Source organism: Siphateles boraxobius, unplaced genomic scaffold (genome assembly GCF_051911475.1).
Source record: "Siphateles boraxobius isolate OS27281-9 unplaced genomic scaffold, OSU_SipBor_1 78, whole genome shotgun sequence".
Taxonomy (NCBI): domain Eukaryota; kingdom Metazoa; phylum Chordata; class Actinopteri; order Cypriniformes; family Leuciscidae; genus Siphateles; species Siphateles boraxobius.
In genome coordinates, this window is record NW_027509206.1 from 7876 (window position 1) to 24052 (window position 16177).

The 16177-nt window shown below is 49.7% G+C and overlaps 2 protein-coding genes across 2 annotated transcripts; one reads left to right on the top strand and one right to left on the bottom strand.

The window, feature by feature from the left end:
• Positions 1–9223: 9223 nt before the first annotated feature.
• On the bottom strand, positions 9224–11592 carry LOC143728578 (zona pellucida sperm-binding protein 3-like). Its single transcript, XM_077219367.1, has 8 exons — positions 11044–11592; positions 10438–10556; positions 10256–10359; positions 9991–10168; positions 9729–9846; positions 9566–9648; positions 9380–9471; positions 9224–9308 (listed from the first exon to the last, which is right to left on the bottom strand). The coding sequence occupies exons 1-8, from the start codon at positions 11587–11589 to the stop codon at positions 9238–9240; spliced, it is 1311 nt and encodes a 436-aa protein (XP_077075482.1). The 5' UTR covers positions 11590–11592; the 3' UTR covers positions 9224–9237.
• Positions 11593–13447: 1855 nt separating this feature from the next.
• On the top strand, positions 13448–15887 carry LOC143728579 (zona pellucida sperm-binding protein 3-like). The gene is made up of 8 exons (XM_077219368.1): positions 13448–14042; positions 14535–14653; positions 14727–14830; positions 14912–15089; positions 15235–15352; positions 15427–15509; positions 15639–15730; positions 15803–15887. Exons 1-8 carry the CDS (start codon positions 13497–13499, stop codon positions 15871–15873), a joined length of 1311 nt encoding a protein of 436 aa, XP_077075483.1. The 5' UTR covers positions 13448–13496; the 3' UTR covers positions 15874–15887.
• The last annotated feature ends 290 nt before the right edge of the window (positions 15888–16177 follow it).

Below are 16177 nucleotides of genomic sequence, written 5' to 3' on the forward strand. Positions count from 1 at the left end.
GAAGAGACGACTCCACGCCTGTGAAGAGACGACTCCACGCCTGTGAAGAGACGACTCCACGCCTGTGAAGAGACGACTCCACGCCTGTGAAGAGACGACTCCACGCCTGTGAAGAGACGACTCCACGCCTGTGAAGAGACGACTCCACGCCTGTGAAGAGACGACTCCACGCCTGTGAAGAGACGACTCCACGCCTGTGAAGAGACGACTCCACGCCTGTGAAGAGACGACTCCACGCCTGTGAAGAGACGACTCCACGCCTGTGAAGAGACGACTCCACGCCTGTGAAGAGACGACTCCACGCCTGTGAAGAGACGACTCCACGCCTGTGAAGAGACGACTCCACGCCTGTGAAGAGACGACTCCACGCCTGTGAAGAGACGACTCCACGCCTGTGAAGAGACGACTCCACGCCTGTGAAGAGACGACTCCACGCCTGTGAAGAGACGACTCCACGCCTGTGAAGAGACGACTCCACGCCTGTGAAGAGACGACTCCACGCCTGTGAAGAGACGACTCCACGCCTGTGAAGAGACGACTCCACGCCTGTGAAGAGACGACTCCACGCCTGTGAAGAGACGACTCCACGCCTGTGAAGAGACGACTCCACGCCTGTGAAGAGACGACTCCACGCCTGTGAAGAGACGACTCCACGCCTGTGAAGAGACGACTCCACGCCTGTGAAGAGACGACTCCACGCCTGTGAAGAGACGACTCCACGCCTGTGAAGAGACGACTCCACGCCTGTGAAGAGACGACTCCACGCCTGTGAAGAGACGACTCCACGCCTGTGAAGAGACGACTCCACGCCTGTGAAGAGACGACTCCACGCCTGTGAAGAGACGACTCCACGCCTGTGAAGAGACGACTCCACGCCTGTGAAGAGACGACTCCACGCCTGTGAAGAGACGACTCCACGCCTGTGAAGAGACGACTCCACGCCTGTGAAGAGACGACTCCACGCCTGTGAAGAGACGACTCCACGCCTGTGAAGAGACGACTCCACGCCTGTGAAGAGACGACTCCACGCCTGTGAAGAGACGACTCCACGCCTGTGAAGAGACGACTCCACGCCTGTGAAGAGACGACTCCACGCCTGTGAAGAGACGACTCCACGCCTGTGAAGAGACGACTCCACGCCTGTGAAGAGACGACTCCACGCCTGTGAAGAGACGACTCCACGCCTGTGAAGAGACGACTCCACGCCTGTGAAGAGACGACTCCACGCCTGTGAAGAGACGACTCCACGCCTGTGAAGAGACGACTCCACGCCTGTGAAGAGACGACTCCACGCCTGTGAAGAGACGACTCCACGCCTGTGAAGAGACGACTCCACGCCTGTGAAGAGACGACTCCACGCCTGTGAAGAGACGACTCCACGCCTGTGAAGAGACGACTCCACGCCTGTGAAGAGACGACTCCACGCCTGTGAAGAGACGACTCCACGCCTGTGAAGAGACGACTCCACGCCTGTGAAGAGACGACTCCACGCCTGTGAAGAGACGACTCCACGCCTGTGAAGAGACGACTCCACGCCTGTGAAGAGACGACTCCACGCCTGTGAAGAGACGACTCCACGCCTGTGAAGAGACGACTCCACGCCTGTGAAGAGACGACTCCACGCCTGTGAAGAGACGACTCCACGCCTGTGAAGAGACGACTCCACGCCTGTGAAGAGACGACTCCACGCCTGTGAAGAGACGACTCCACGCCTGTGAAGAGACGACTCCACGCCTGTGAAGAGACGACTCCACGCCTGTGAAGAGACGACTCCACGCCTGTGAAGAGACGACTCCACGCCTGTGAAGAGACGACTCCACGCCTGTGAAGAGACGACTCCACGCCTGTGAAGAGACGACTCCACGCCTGTGAAGAGACGACTCCACGCCTGTGAAGAGACGACTCCACGCCTGTGAAGAGACGACTCCACGCCTGTGAAGAGACGACTCCACGCCTGTGAAGAGACGACTCCACGCCTGTGAAGAGACGACTCCACGCCTGTGAAGAGACGACTCCACGCCTGTGAAGAGACGACTCCACGCCTGTGAAGAGACGACTCCACGCCTGTGAAGAGACGACTCCACGCCTGTGAAGAGACGACTCCACGCCTGTGAAGAGACGACTCCACGCCTGTGAAGAGACGACTCCACGCCTGTGAAGAGACGACTCCACGCCTGTGAAGAGACGACTCCACGCCTGTGAAGAGACGACTCCACGCCTGTGAAGAGACGACTCCACGCCTGTGAAGAGACGACTCCACGCCTGTGAAGAGACGACTCCACGCCTGTGAAGAGACGACTCCACGCCTGTGAAGAGACGACTCCACGCCTGTGAAGAGACGACTCCACGCCTGTGAAGAGACGACTCCACGCCTGTGAAGAGACGACTCCACGCCTGTGAAGAGACGACTCCACGCCTGTGAAGAGACGACTCCACGCCTGTGAAGAGACGACTCCACGCCTGTGAAGAGACGACTCCACGCCTGTGAAGAGACGACTCCACGCCTGTGAAGAGACGACTCCACGCCTGTGAAGAGACGACTCCACGCCTGTGAAGAGACGACTCCACGCCTGTGAAGAGACGACTCCACGCCTGTGAAGAGACGACTCCACGCCTGTGAAGAGACGACTCCACGCCTGTGAAGAGACGACTCCACGCCTGTGAAGAGACGACTCCACGCCTGTGAAGAGACGACTCCACGCCTGTGAAGAGACGACTCCACGCCTGTGAAGAGACGACTCCACGCCTGTGAAGAGACGACTCCACGCCTGTGAAGAGACGACTCCACGCCTGTGAAGAGACGACTCCACGCCTGTGAAGAGACGACTCCACGCCTGTGAAGAGACGACTCCACGCCTGTGAAGAGACGACTCCACGCCTGTGAAGAGACGACTCCACGCCTGTGAAGAGACGACTCCACGCCTGTGAAGAGACGACTCCACGCCTGTGAAGAGACGACTCCACGCCTGTGAAGAGACGACTCCACGCCTGTGAAGAGACGACTCCACGCCTGTGAAGAGACGACTCCACGCCTGTGAAGAGACGACTCCACGCCTGTGAAGAGACGACTCCACGCCTGTGAAGAGACGACTCCACGCCTGTGAAGAGACGACTCCACGCCTGTGAAGAGACGACTCCACGCCTGTGAAGAGACGACTCCACGCCTGTGAAGAGACGACTCCACGCCTGTGAAGAGACGACTCCACGCCTGTGAAGAGACGACTCCACGCCTGTGAAGAGACGACTCCACGCCTGTGAAGAGACGACTCCACGCCTGTGAAGAGACGACTCCACGCCTGTGAAGAGACGACTCCACGCCTGTGAAGAGACGACTCCACGCCTGTGAAGAGACGACTCCACGCCTGTGAAGAGACGACTCCACGCCTGTGAAGAGACGACTCCACGCCTGTGAAGAGACGACTCCACGCCTGTGAAGAGACGACTCCACGCCTGTGAAGAGACGACTCCACGCCTGTGAAGAGACGACTCCACGCCTGTGAAGAGACGACTCCACGCCTGTGAAGAGACGACTCCACGCCTGTGAAGAGACGACTCCACGCCTGTGAAGAGACGACTCCACGCCTGTGAAGAGACGACTCCACGCCTGTGAAGAGACGACTCCACGCCTGTGAAGAGACGACTCCACGCCTGTGAAGAGACGACTCCACGCCTGTGAAGAGACGACTCCACGCCTGTGAAGAGACGACTCCACGCCTGTGAAGAGACGACTCCACGCCTGTGAAGAGACGACTCCACGCCTGTGAAGAGACGACTCCACGCCTGTGAAGAGACGACTCCACGCCTGTGAAGAGACGACTCCACGCCTGTGAAGAGACGACTCCACGCCTGTGAAGAGACGACTCCACGCCTGTGAAGAGACGACTCCACGCCTGTGAAGAGACGACTCCACGCCTGTGAAGAGACGACTCCACGCCTGTGAAGAGACGACTCCACGCCTGTGAAGAGACGACTCCACGCCTGTGAAGAGACGACTCCACGCCTGTGAAGAGACGACTCCACGCCTGTGAAGAGACGACTCCACGCCTGTGAAGAGACGACTCCACGCCTGTGAAGAGACGACTCCACGCCTGTGAAGAGACGACTCCACGCCTGTGAAGAGACGACTCCACGCCTGTGAAGAGACGACTCCACGCCTGTGAAGAGACGACTCCACGCCTGTGAAGAGACGACTCCACGCCTGTGAAGAGACGACTCCACGCCTGTGAAGAGACGACTCCACGCCTGTGAAGAGACGACTCCACGCCTGTGAAGAGACGACTCCACGCCTGTGAAGAGACGACTCCACGCCTGTGAAGAGACGACTCCACGCCTGTGAAGAGACGACTCCACGCCTGTGAAGAGACGACTCCACGCCTGTGAAGAGACGACTCCACGCCTGTGAAGAGACGACTCCACGCCTGTGAAGAGACGACTCCACGCCTGTGAAGAGACGACTCCACGCCTGTGAAGAGACGACTCCACGCCTGTGAAGAGACGACTCCACGCCTGTGAAGAGACGACTCCACGCCTGTGAAGAGACGACTCCACGCCTGTGAAGAGACGACTCCACGCCTGTGAAGAGACGACTCCACGCCTGTGAAGAGACGACTCCACGCCTGTGAAGAGACGACTCCACGCCTGTGAAGAGACGACTCCACGCCTGTGAAGAGACGACTCCACGCCTGTGAAGAGACGACTCCACGCCTGTGAAGAGACGACTCCACGCCTGTGAAGAGACGACTCCACGCCTGTGAAGAGACGACTCCACGCCTGTGAAGAGACGACTCCACGCCTGTGAAGAGACGACTCCACGCCTGTGAAGAGACGACTCCACGCCTGTGAAGAGACGACTCCACGCCTGTGAAGAGACGACTCCACGCCTGTGAAGAGACGACTCCACGCCTGTGAAGAGACGACTCCACGCCTGTGAAGAGACGACTCCACGCCTGTGAAGAGACGACTCCACGCCTGTGAAGAGACGACTCCACGCCTGTGAAGAGACGACTCCACGCCTGTGAAGAGACGACTCCACGCCTGTGAAGAGACGACTCCACGCCTGTGAAGAGACGACTCCACGCCTGTGAAGAGACGACTCCACGCCTGTGAAGAGACGACTCCACGCCTGTGAAGAGACGACTCCACGCCTGTGAAGAGACGACTCCACGCCTGTGAAGAGACGACTCCACGCCTGTGAAGAGACGACTCCACGCCTGTGAAGAGACGACTCCACGCCTGTGAAGAGACGACTCCACGCCTGTGAAGAGACGACTCCACGCCTGTGAAGAGACGACTCCACGCCTGTGAAGAGACGACTCCACGCCTGTGAAGAGACGACTCCACGCCTGTGAAGAGACGACTCCACGCCTGTGAAGAGACGACTCCACGCCTGTGAAGAGACGACTCCACGCCTGTGAAGAGACGACTCCACGCCTGTGAAGAGACGACTCCACGCCTGTGAAGAGACGACTCCACGCCTGTGAAGAGACGACTCCACGCCTGTGAAGAGACGACTCCACGCCTGTGAAGAGACGACTCCACGCCTGTGAAGAGACGACTCCACGCCTGTGAAGAGACGACTCCACGCCTGTGAAGAGACGACTCCACGCCTGTGAAGAGACGACTCCACGCCTGTGAAGAGACGACTCCACGCCTGTGAAGAGACGACTCCACGCCTGTGAAGAGACGACTCCACGCCTGTGAAGAGACGACTCCACGCCTGTGAAGAGACGACTCCACGCCTGTGAAGAGACGACTCCACGCCTGTGAAGAGACGACTCCACGCCTGTGAAGAGACGACTCCACGCCTGTGAAGAGACGACTCCACGCCTGTGAAGAGACGACTCCACGCCTGTGAAGAGACGACTCCACGCCTGTGAAGAGACGACTCCACGCCTGTGAAGAGACGACTCCACGCCTGTGAAGAGACGACTCCACGCCTGTGAAGAGACGACTCCACGCCTGTGAAGAGACGACTCCACGCCTGTGAAGAGACGACTCCACGCCTGTGAAGAGACGACTCCACGCCTGTGAAGAGACGACTCCACGCCTGTGAAGAGACGACTCCACGCCTGTGAAGAGACGACTCCACGCCTGTGAAGAGACGACTCCACGCCTGTGAAGAGACGACTCCACGCCTGTGAAGAGACGACTCCACGCCTGTGAAGAGACGACTCCACGCCTGTGAAGAGACGACTCCACGCCTGTGAAGAGACGACTCCACGCCTGTGAAGAGACGACTCCACGCCTGTGAAGAGACGACTCCACGCCTGTGAAGAGACGACTCCACGCCTGTGAAGAGACGACTCCACGCCTGTGAAGAGACGACTCCACGCCTGTGAAGAGACGACTCCACGCCTGTGAAGAGACGACTCCACGCCTGTGAAGAGACGACTCCACGCCTGTGAAGAGACGACTCCACGCCTGTGAAGAGACGACTCCACGCCTGTGAAGAGACGACTCCACGCCTGTGAAGAGACGACTCCACGCCTGTGAAGAGACGACTCCACGCCTGTGAAGAGACGACTCCACGCCTGTGAAGAGACGACTCCACGCCTGTGAAGAGACGACTCCACGCCTGTGAAGAGACGACTCCACGCCTGTGAAGAGACGACTCCACGCCTGTGAAGAGACGACTCCACGCCTGTGAAGAGACGACTCCACGCCTGTGAAGAGACGACTCCACGCCTGTGAAGAGACGACTCCACGCCTGTGAAGAGACGACTCCACGCCTGTGAAGAGACGACTCCACGCCTGTGAAGAGACGACTCCACGCCTGTGAAGAGACGACTCCACGCCTGTGAAGAGACGACTCCACGCCTGTGAAGAGACGACTCCACGCCTGTGAAGAGACGACTCCACGCCTGTGAAGAGACGACTCCACGCCTGTGAAGAGACGACTCCACGCCTGTGAAGAGACGACTCCACGCCTGTGAAGAGACGACTCCACGCCTGTGAAGAGACGACTCCACGCCTGTGAAGAGACGACTCCACGCCTGTGAAGAGACGACTCCACGCCTGTGAAGAGACGACTCCACGCCTGTGAAGAGACGACTCCACGCCTGTGAAGAGACGACTCCACGCCTGTGAAGAGACGACTCCACGCCTGTGAAGAGACGACTCCACGCCTGTGAAGAGACGACTCCACGCCTGTGAAGAGACGACTCCACGCCTGTGAAGAGACGACTCCACGCCTGTGAAGAGACGACTCCACGCCTGTGAAGAGACGACTCCACGCCTGTGAAGAGACGACTCCACGCCTGTGAAGAGACGACTCCACGCCTGTGAAGAGACGACTCCACGCCTGTGAAGAGACGACTCCACGCCTGTGAAGAGACGACTCAAAGCCGGCGATATGTTATGCCATAAACTAGTACATGATTAACTGACTGTATTTTTCTATGTACATTTCCGAAATGCACTTTCTGTAAAGCTGCTTTGAGACAATGTGTATTGTGAAAAGCGCTATACAAATAAATTTGAATTGAATATAGCATGCAATCATAGGGTTCCCGAAGTTAAGTTCACTGCATCTAAAGGGAGTTTTAAAGGATGAGCTTTCACTAGCAGTCTTTAAAAGGTTCAAGATTATGCTTGGAAGCAGTTTGTTTTACAATTTGTTTAACAGATAATTCCTGTTGAAATCACTTCTGAGGCATTTATATACTGCTTTCCTTTGTACTACTGTACACCCAAAGTGCTTCAATCATATCAGGGTATCTCTCCTCAACCACCAGTGTGCAGCATCAACCTGGATGATGCGACAGCAGCCACAATACAACGTTGCCAGTGTGCTCCCCTCACACCAGCTGTAGGTGGAGAGAGTGATGGAGCTAATTCAATGGATGGGGATTATTAGGAGGCCACGAGTTACACCCCTACTCTTTACGAGAAGTGCGATGCTATCTTTATTGACCATAGGGTGTCAGGATCTCGGTTTAACGTCTCATCTGACTGATGGTGCTCTTAATTTGGCAAAGAGCTCTGCAGGGAACACCTTGTCCCATAAAGCGCTGTGGGTGATGTAATTTGAGTGTCTTTTAATATTCCGGTTCTCTTGTCTGTCCATGTTTTTATACTTATCTACTTATTCAACTTCCACTGAAGTTTGATCACATTGACTTGTACTTTTTTGAAAACCTTTCACTTTGAAAATATTTTTCCAAGTTTGCTTTTTTTAGGCCCCCAAAACACTTGTCATGTACTGTAAATGCCCCCTCAATGTGTCAGATAAGAGTCAAAGTACCTGTGCAAAAAATCCACACTTGATGTCATGGCCACTTGACTGTATGTGACATGGGACAGTCTTGCACAGTTCCTGTCTTAAAAATACCAAAGCTTAATTGCCACTGAACCCACATCTTGATACCGCTTTGTTGTGGTATTCAAGCGTATCCCATCATGCATGGTGTTTGGAAACTTGCATCCCCCAAAATCACAATATCAAGGAAAACGTAACACTTTATTTTGATGGTCCCTTTGGAAGATTGGGATACACCTAGTCAACAATTCAAAGCTGCATCATGGTGGCGTGACAAAGGCTACCCTGATTCCAAAAGCGTCTTCAAATGGTCCCTTTATTTCCCTGTGAAATGGATATACACTTTCAGTTCCATTTTATTTTTGATGGATGTGTGGTAGAGCAAGTATAGTTTATCCATGAGGATTTGAAATTATCAGTTGCTCCAATATCTTTGAATGTGTCACTCACAGCAAAGCTCAAGTCTGAGCCATTCAATGCTAATCAGTGACACCAGGGAACAGGACACCTGCTGTCAAGCTGTTTTGTGAGTGGAGGCAGAATCCATATGCACATTCATAGAATCATATGTACTAAATGAGGCAAGGTTGCAGAGTTACATTGTTCAAGTGGTTGAGGATATATCCCTTGATATGATTAAGCGCTTTGGGTGTACAGAAGTACAAATGAAACCACTATTTAAATGCCTTACTGGTAATGATATTAACCAGGAATTCTTCTGTTAAACTAATTGCTTCAAAAGCATAACCTTGAGCTTTCACTATCGGTCTTTAAAGGTTCATCATTTAAAACTCTGTATGGAGAGAGAAAGAAGCCAATAACTTCAGGAGCCCTATGGTTACATACTATATGGGAATTGAAACATACAGGACGACTATCAGTTTCACCACATTAGCAGAATGAGACTTCTTCAAAAGTATTCAAACCAGACATGCAGCAAAATAACAAGTCAGGTAAAACCAATGATTGATTTGTCAGTTTTATTGAGAACCTCTCTTTTGCCCTTGAACCATTACAGGACCAAATGAGGCCTTGCCTTCCCACTGAATACCTAGAGAGAAGAAACAAGCCAAGTTAGAGACTTGAATCAAATAAACCTTAGCAAGAGCAAAAGCTACCAACCTCCATAGAGAGAAGCAGCTAATTCACCATCAGGACCACATGTTGAGTCACAGCAACCACAAACTTGGTCGTTTCCATCAGCACCAAACCACCTGCAACAAAACAAAGACATGGAACCTTCAACATTACAAGTAAACTTAACACCCCCAGCCCCCCCCCCCCCCCAAAAAAAAATCCCTCACATACCCATTGGCAAAGGAACAGGATTTGTGCTGAGCGTCACTGGGTGCAGAAGCAATAGTTGCCTTCAGAATACATGTTATGTAGATCTGCAAGGGATGACAGACAAGTAAAAAAACCAAAGCAGATGAGAGAAGTCAAGTTAACTCATGATATTCGTGGTACATACAGAAGGACTGTTGCCCTCCTGGAACATAAATGCCTCCAGCTGGAACTGGATCTTGTCAACCTGGGACCGAGGCATGAAGCGGGAGCTGGAAGCTGTAGTTTTGGCATCCACAAAGCACCTGATGACAAAACGATCACAAAGAGCAACTCATGAATGTCAACTGTAGAGCATCAAGAAACTAGACCTTACCCATGACTCTGTGACAAAGTGTTACAAAAGGCAACTTAAAACGGTCCTACCACATCAAGGGCCATGACCTTACCCGTGATTCTCGATGAAGGAATATCTCGGAAGAGAGTTCACATCAGGTACTTGAGTGGCCACACAGCTGTCCACAAACACACGCAGAGGGACATGATTGTACTGCTTCACAGATGCCTCGATGTTAATAACACCACCCAGGAAATAGGAGTATGAAGGCCTCTGATAGGACCAATCATCTAAACAAAAAAAAAAACATTATAGGCACAGCTACAACAGCAAGGGTAAGGTTTATTTTATTGAAAAGGAAAAAATCCTGTACCAACCCATCATGATCTTCAGGGAGAACAGCAAGACTTCTTCACCAGCCTCTTTTGAGGCATAAGGGACCCATGTTGGCCTCAAGGCATCACTGCTTACATTATGGAGCCTGCGGTTAACGAAAGTACCCATTAAAATAGTCTCCCAGTTCCACAATAAAGTGCAGAAAATCACAGAGATTCCCTACCTTTGATAATGGCATTGAACACCAACGATTGCACCATCAGCCCTGGTAATCGGAGTACCTGCAAGCGCCTCAGGGGTGTAGGTAAGAGAGAAAGTGTAGACAAGCTCATCCTCATTCATCTGTAAAAAGATTGTGGTTACCAAGAGGGTCATCCCAAAGATTGACATAGACTAAGACCATGCACTCATATTGCTATGAATGGGAGAAGGTGCACTGCAATATGGTGGAATTCCTACAGAGCAAAATCACCAATTAGTAAATTCTTCAGATCACCACAGCTGCCCTCAGCCAGAGGTAGTCATTGTTTGGGAGAAATGCACTAAGGATTGAACATTTTGTTGTTCCAGCCTTAACTAGCTATAACACTTAAGTGTACAAGATTTATTCTGTATTTCTTAAGCTTAAAATAACATTTATGGGATAGTTTACATCAGATGTTGGTTTGAAGGGTTATTTAAAGGCAAGTAGCTGGTTAAATCCTGAATGTTCAATTCAAATAGATAAAATTTTGCCTTAGCTGCCCTGGCATTGTAAAACCAAGTGAGCTGACTTTCCTTGAAAAGGTCCTCTGCCACAAACAACCCATTAAGATGCATCTGTTCTTACCATCAGCACGCTGTTGCAGTCCTGTAATTCATACTCAAAGATGAGCACTCTTGACCCAGGATCCTGACCAACAACAGGACAGCCACCTAAAGACAGGCCAGTTGGCTGGATCAACTGACCATTGCTGAAAAAGTCCTGCTGGACCTCTACGAGAACCCGGTTCTCGCCACATTGAACCGCTACGCTGCTGGGAGTCACGGGTTGCCTCAACTGGAAGTCTACCGCCAACTCGCTCTGCACCTCGGGAACGATGGGATACCTCCAATCCAAAGGCTTCACTGGAACCTGCAACAGCTGCTTCTCCTGAACGCCAAAAGGATCCTGCGCAAGGCTTTTGGAGTCGGGACCCAAAGGACTCTGAAACTGAGAAGCCACTTGCAAAGGGTTCCAGAGCCCTAGAGGAGAAAGGGCAGGACTTCTGGAAGCTGGATCTGATCTTGGCCCCATGCTTCTTGGACTATGACTATACCTTAAACTTCCCAAGACATCAGGCAGATCAAATGCAACAATTGCAACCACCACTAAGACAACTTTCAGGAACCCCATTGTAAAGAAAAAAAAATGTTCAACACAAACACCAACACTTGGCTTTGTCATTTTGTACAGCTTTGAGTTAAGGTGGCTCCACCCCTTTTACCTTAATTGATTATACTTGATTCTCCTCTGGACCTGTAGAGTGTATGCATTTTGGGGACGCACCACTCTGGAGATTTTTTATTCGCCTGTCCAAATACCCACACTTGCCGTCTTTGTACTTGACCACTTGTCTACTTACATGACCTACAGTATTTCCGGTCTTTGAACCATGTATTCAAGTGGGCTTGAAGACCGCAAGTGTGCGTAGAACTTTTGATTACCCAATGGGACACACTTTTAGTTTTGCAAAAAGCCACGTTACAGAGCTTTATTTAAACATTTTGATTTCAAGTACTTTCCATTTTCAAAATAAACTTCGAAATGTCTGTTCAGCAGTCCCTATGTAACAAAAGACAATTTGTTTTATTTTGAATATTTTTATTGACATTTTTGTTAATGGAGTTCCAACAGAACAAACAAAGCAAACTAAACAAAACAGAAAAAAAGGACAACACCTCGGTTCTTAAATGCACGGTTCTCAAATAAATTCTTAATAAAATTAATCAAAGAAATAGATGGGTTTTAGGGGAACATAGATAAACATTCACAAGAATAGGCTTCTTGTTGTGAGCAATCACAACAGCTTTCAAGAAAAATGTAAGCAATCGTCCAAGGTGAGAGAAACATAATCCAAATAGGGTGTCCATATCCGATTGAATAAGTCTGTAGAAGAATCTAATATACATGTTAAAAATTCCATTGGGATGGGATCTTTCACAAGGTTATGCCTTTTTTGATCGAAGGAGTTTTCTCACTTATCCAGAACATCAAAATGTTCTTTCTTGCAGCTAAAGTTACATTACTAAAAAGTCTCTTATGATATTTATTCAAAATAATACCAGCCGGCGGACCTAGAATAAATGAACAAGGATCAACATCAATTATCATTCCCAGAATATTGCCAACGTGGTCTGCAATTTTCTTCCTAAACAATTTAATTTTGTGACAAGACCAGATACAGTGAATATAATAACCGACTGCTATTTTGCATTTTGAGCAGTTGGGGGAAAGTTTTGGGCCCATTTTATTTCTGATATAAGGGGTGAAATGTAGCCGACGTATTATTTTGAATTGAATAGCATGTGCTCTGTTACACACTGATATTCATTTAGCATGATCCCAGACTAAATCCCAATCCTCTCTGGATATATTTACTGCAAAACCATTTCCCCACATCTATCTAAGATTTTCTGTGTCTAAAAGACCCAATTTAAAAAATGTGATATTTGTATTAACCCTCTGGGTTGTTTTCTGGGTCCTGGTGGTGTTCTGACATGCTCTGACATTTGTGTTTATTTCTGTTGCTTGTAATATTTCAATGGATAAAGTCTGATCACTGATAAAAAATCTGCAGAATGGTGTCCCTAATGCTTTCTGTACACCTAAAGACTTTGAAAAGATTTAGAAAAGACTTTATAAGATTATCAGCTCACATCTAAAGACTTGGGTTCACAGTTTTTAGTCTCAGACTAAAGACTTGCGATAATATCAAACATGTTTGATATGAAAGACTAGAGAAAGACTGGCATAAATATTGTCGCCGACTGCAGATTATCACCTCACATTTAACGATCGAGACGAAAAGAGCGCGCCGAGACTCCAGTAAGATTCCTAAAGACTGCCGGTCTTTAGTCTGGGACTGTGAAAATCCTTTGGTGTACGCCCGGCATAAGATGCATACACTCTACAGGTCCAGAGGAAAATCAAGGATAATCAATTAAGGTAAAAGGGGTGGAGCCACCTTATCTCAAAGCTGTACAAAATGGCAAAGCCAAGTGCTGGTGTGTGTTGTGGTGTTTGTGTCAAAGTTTGTTAGGATGGGTTTCCTGGAAATTGTCTTAGTGGTGGTTGTGATCGTTGCATTTGATCTGCCTGATGTCTTGGGAAGTTTGAGGTACAGTCATAGTCCAAGAAGCATGGGGCCAAAATCAGATCCAGCTTCCAGAAGTCCTGCCCTTTCTCCTTTAGGGCTCTGGAACCCTTTGCAAGTGGCTTCTCAGTTTCAGAATCCTTTGGGTCTTGAATCCAAAAGCCTTTTGCAGGATCCTTTTGGCCTTCAGGAGAAGCAGCTGTTGCAGGGTCCAGTGAAGCCTTTGGATTGGAGGTATCCCATCGTTCCCGAGGTGCAGAGCGAGTTGGCGGTGGACTTCCAGTTGAGACAACCTGTGACTCCCAGCAGCGTAGCGGTTCAATGTGGCGAGAACCGGGTTCTCGTAGAGGTCCAGCAGGACTTTTTCAGCAATGGTCAGTTGATCCAGCCAACTGGTCTGTCTTTAGGTGGATGTCCTGTTGTTGGTCAGGATCCTGGGTCGAGAGTGCTCATCTTTGAGTATGAATTACAGGATTGCAACAGTGTGCTGATGGTAAGAACAGATACATCTTAATGGGTTATTTGTGGCAGAGGACCTTTTCAAGGAAAGTCAGTTCACTTGGCTTTACAATGCCAGGGCAGTTAAGACCAATTTCTGTCTATTTGAACGGGTAAATCCTGAATTTTCAAGCTACTTGCCTTTAAATAACCCTTCAAACAAATATCTGACGTAAACTATCACATAAATGGTACGAAAAGGAGCTTAAGAAACAAGAACAATAAATATTTTGCCTTCATAGTTTTAGAGCTTCTACCCTGGAACAGCAAAATGTGCATGTCTCCAAAACATTTACTATGTTTGGCAACACTGGAGATTCTGATGGCAGCTGTGGTGATTTGAGGAACTTGCTAATCGTTGACTTGCTCTTTAGGAATTCCACCATATTGCAGTGCACTTCTCCCATTCATAGCAATATGAGTGCATGGTCTTTGTGTATGTAAAGTCTTTGGGATGACCCTCTTGGGAACCACAATCTCTTTTCAGATGAATGAGGATGAGCTTGTCTACAGCTTCTCACTTACCTACACCCCTGAGGTGCTTGCAGGTACTCCGATTACCCGGACCGATGGTGCAATAGTTGGTGTTCAATGCCATTACCAAAGGTAGGGGATCTCTGTGACTTTCTGCACTTTCTTGAACTGGGAGACCATTTAATGGGTACTTAATGAACCGCAGGCTCCAAAATGTAAGCAGTGATGCCTTGAGGCCAACATGGGTCCCGTATGGCTCAACAGAGGCTGGTGAAGAAGTCTTGCTGTTCTCCCTGAAGATCATGATGGGTTGGTACAGATTTTTTCTTTCAATAATAAAACCCCTTTACTCTTGCTATTGTGGCTAAAATGTTTTTTTTTTTTGTCTAGATGATTGGTTCTATCAGAGGCCTTCAAACTCCTATTTCCTGGGTGGCGTTATTAACATCGAGGCATCTGTGAAGCAGTACAATCATGTGCCTCTGCGTGTGTTTGTGGACCGCTGTGTGGCCACTCAAGTACCTGATGTGAACTCCCTTCCGAGATATTCCTTCATTGAGAATCACGGGTAAAGTCATGGCCCTTGATGCGAGAGGACCGTTTTAAGTTGCCTTTTGTAACACTTTGTCACAGAGTCATGGGTAAGGTCAAGTTTCTTAATGCTCTACAGTTGACGTTCATGAGTTGCTCTTTGTGATTTGTCTTGTCGTCAGGTGCTTTGTGGATGCCAAAACTACAGTTTCCAGCTCCCGCTTCTTGCCTCGGTCCCAGGTTGACAAGATTCAGTTCCAGCTGGAGGCATTTATGTTCCAGGAGGGCAACAGTCCTTCTGTATGTACTACGAAATAACTTGAATTCTCCTCCCATCCGCTTTGGTTTTCTGACTTGTCTGTCATCCCTTGCAGATCTACATAACATGTATTCTGAAGGCAACTATTGCTTCTGCACCCAGTGATGCTCAGCGCAAATCCTGTTCATTTGCTAATGGGTACGTGAGGGTTTTTTTTGGGGGGGGGGCTAGGGGTGGGGGTAGGGGAGGGGGTGTGGGTAGGGGAGGGGGTGTGGGTGGTGGTGTTCATTTTACTTATGTTGAAGGTTCCATGTCTTTTTGTTGCAGGTGGTTTTCTGCTGATGGAAATGACCAAGTTTGTGGTTGCTGTGACTCAACATGTGGTCCTGATGGTGAATTCGCTGCTTCTCCCTATGGAGGTTGGTAGTGTTTGCTCTTGCTAAGGTGGATGGGGTCAAGTACTCTAACTTGGCTTTTTTTCTTCTCTCTAGGCATTCAGTGGGAAGGCAAGGCATCACTTGGTCCTTTAATGGTTCAAGGGCAAAAGAGAGGTTCTCAATAAAACTGACAAATCAATCATTGGTTGTACCTGACTTGTCATTTTGCTGCATGTCTGGTTCAACTACTTTGGGCTTTGAAAAAGTGCCTCATTCTGCTAATGTGGTGACACTGATAGTCGTCCTGTACTTTTCAATTCCCATATAGCATTCAACGATAGGGTTCCCAAAGTTATTAACTTATCTCTCCATAGGGAGTACGTATGTTACTACGTAACATCTTTAGTTGGAACTTCTTAATTATTGCCCTGATGGTCAAAATGGGGATTCTCAATTATTTAGCTATTTTCTTACAGACACTTTCTATTT

Coding starts and splice junctions, on each gene's coding strand:
- LOC143728578 (XM_077219367.1), bottom strand. CDS start 11,589: ATGGGGTTCCTGAAAGTTGTCTTAGTGGTGGTTGCAATTGTTGCATTT. Junction 10,360..10,437: donor GTTCAATGCCATTATCAAAG/GTAGGGAATCTC, acceptor CGTTAACCGCAG/GCTCCATAATGTAAGCAGTG. Junction 9,847..9,990: donor TCCTTCATCGAGAATCACGG/GTAAGGTCATGG, acceptor TTTTGTCATCAG/GTGCTTTGTGGATGCCAAAA.
- LOC143728579 (XM_077219368.1), top strand. CDS start 13,497: ATGGGTTTCCTGGAAATTGTCTTAGTGGTGGTTGTGATCGTTGCATTT. Junction 14,831..14,911: donor CTCCCTGAAGATCATGATGG/GTTGGTACAGAT, acceptor TTTTTTGTCTAG/ATGATTGGTTCTATCAGAGG. Junction 15,731..15,802: donor CGCTGCTTCTCCCTATGGAG/GTTGGTAGTGTT, acceptor TCTTCTCTCTAG/GCATTCAGTGGGAAGGCAAG.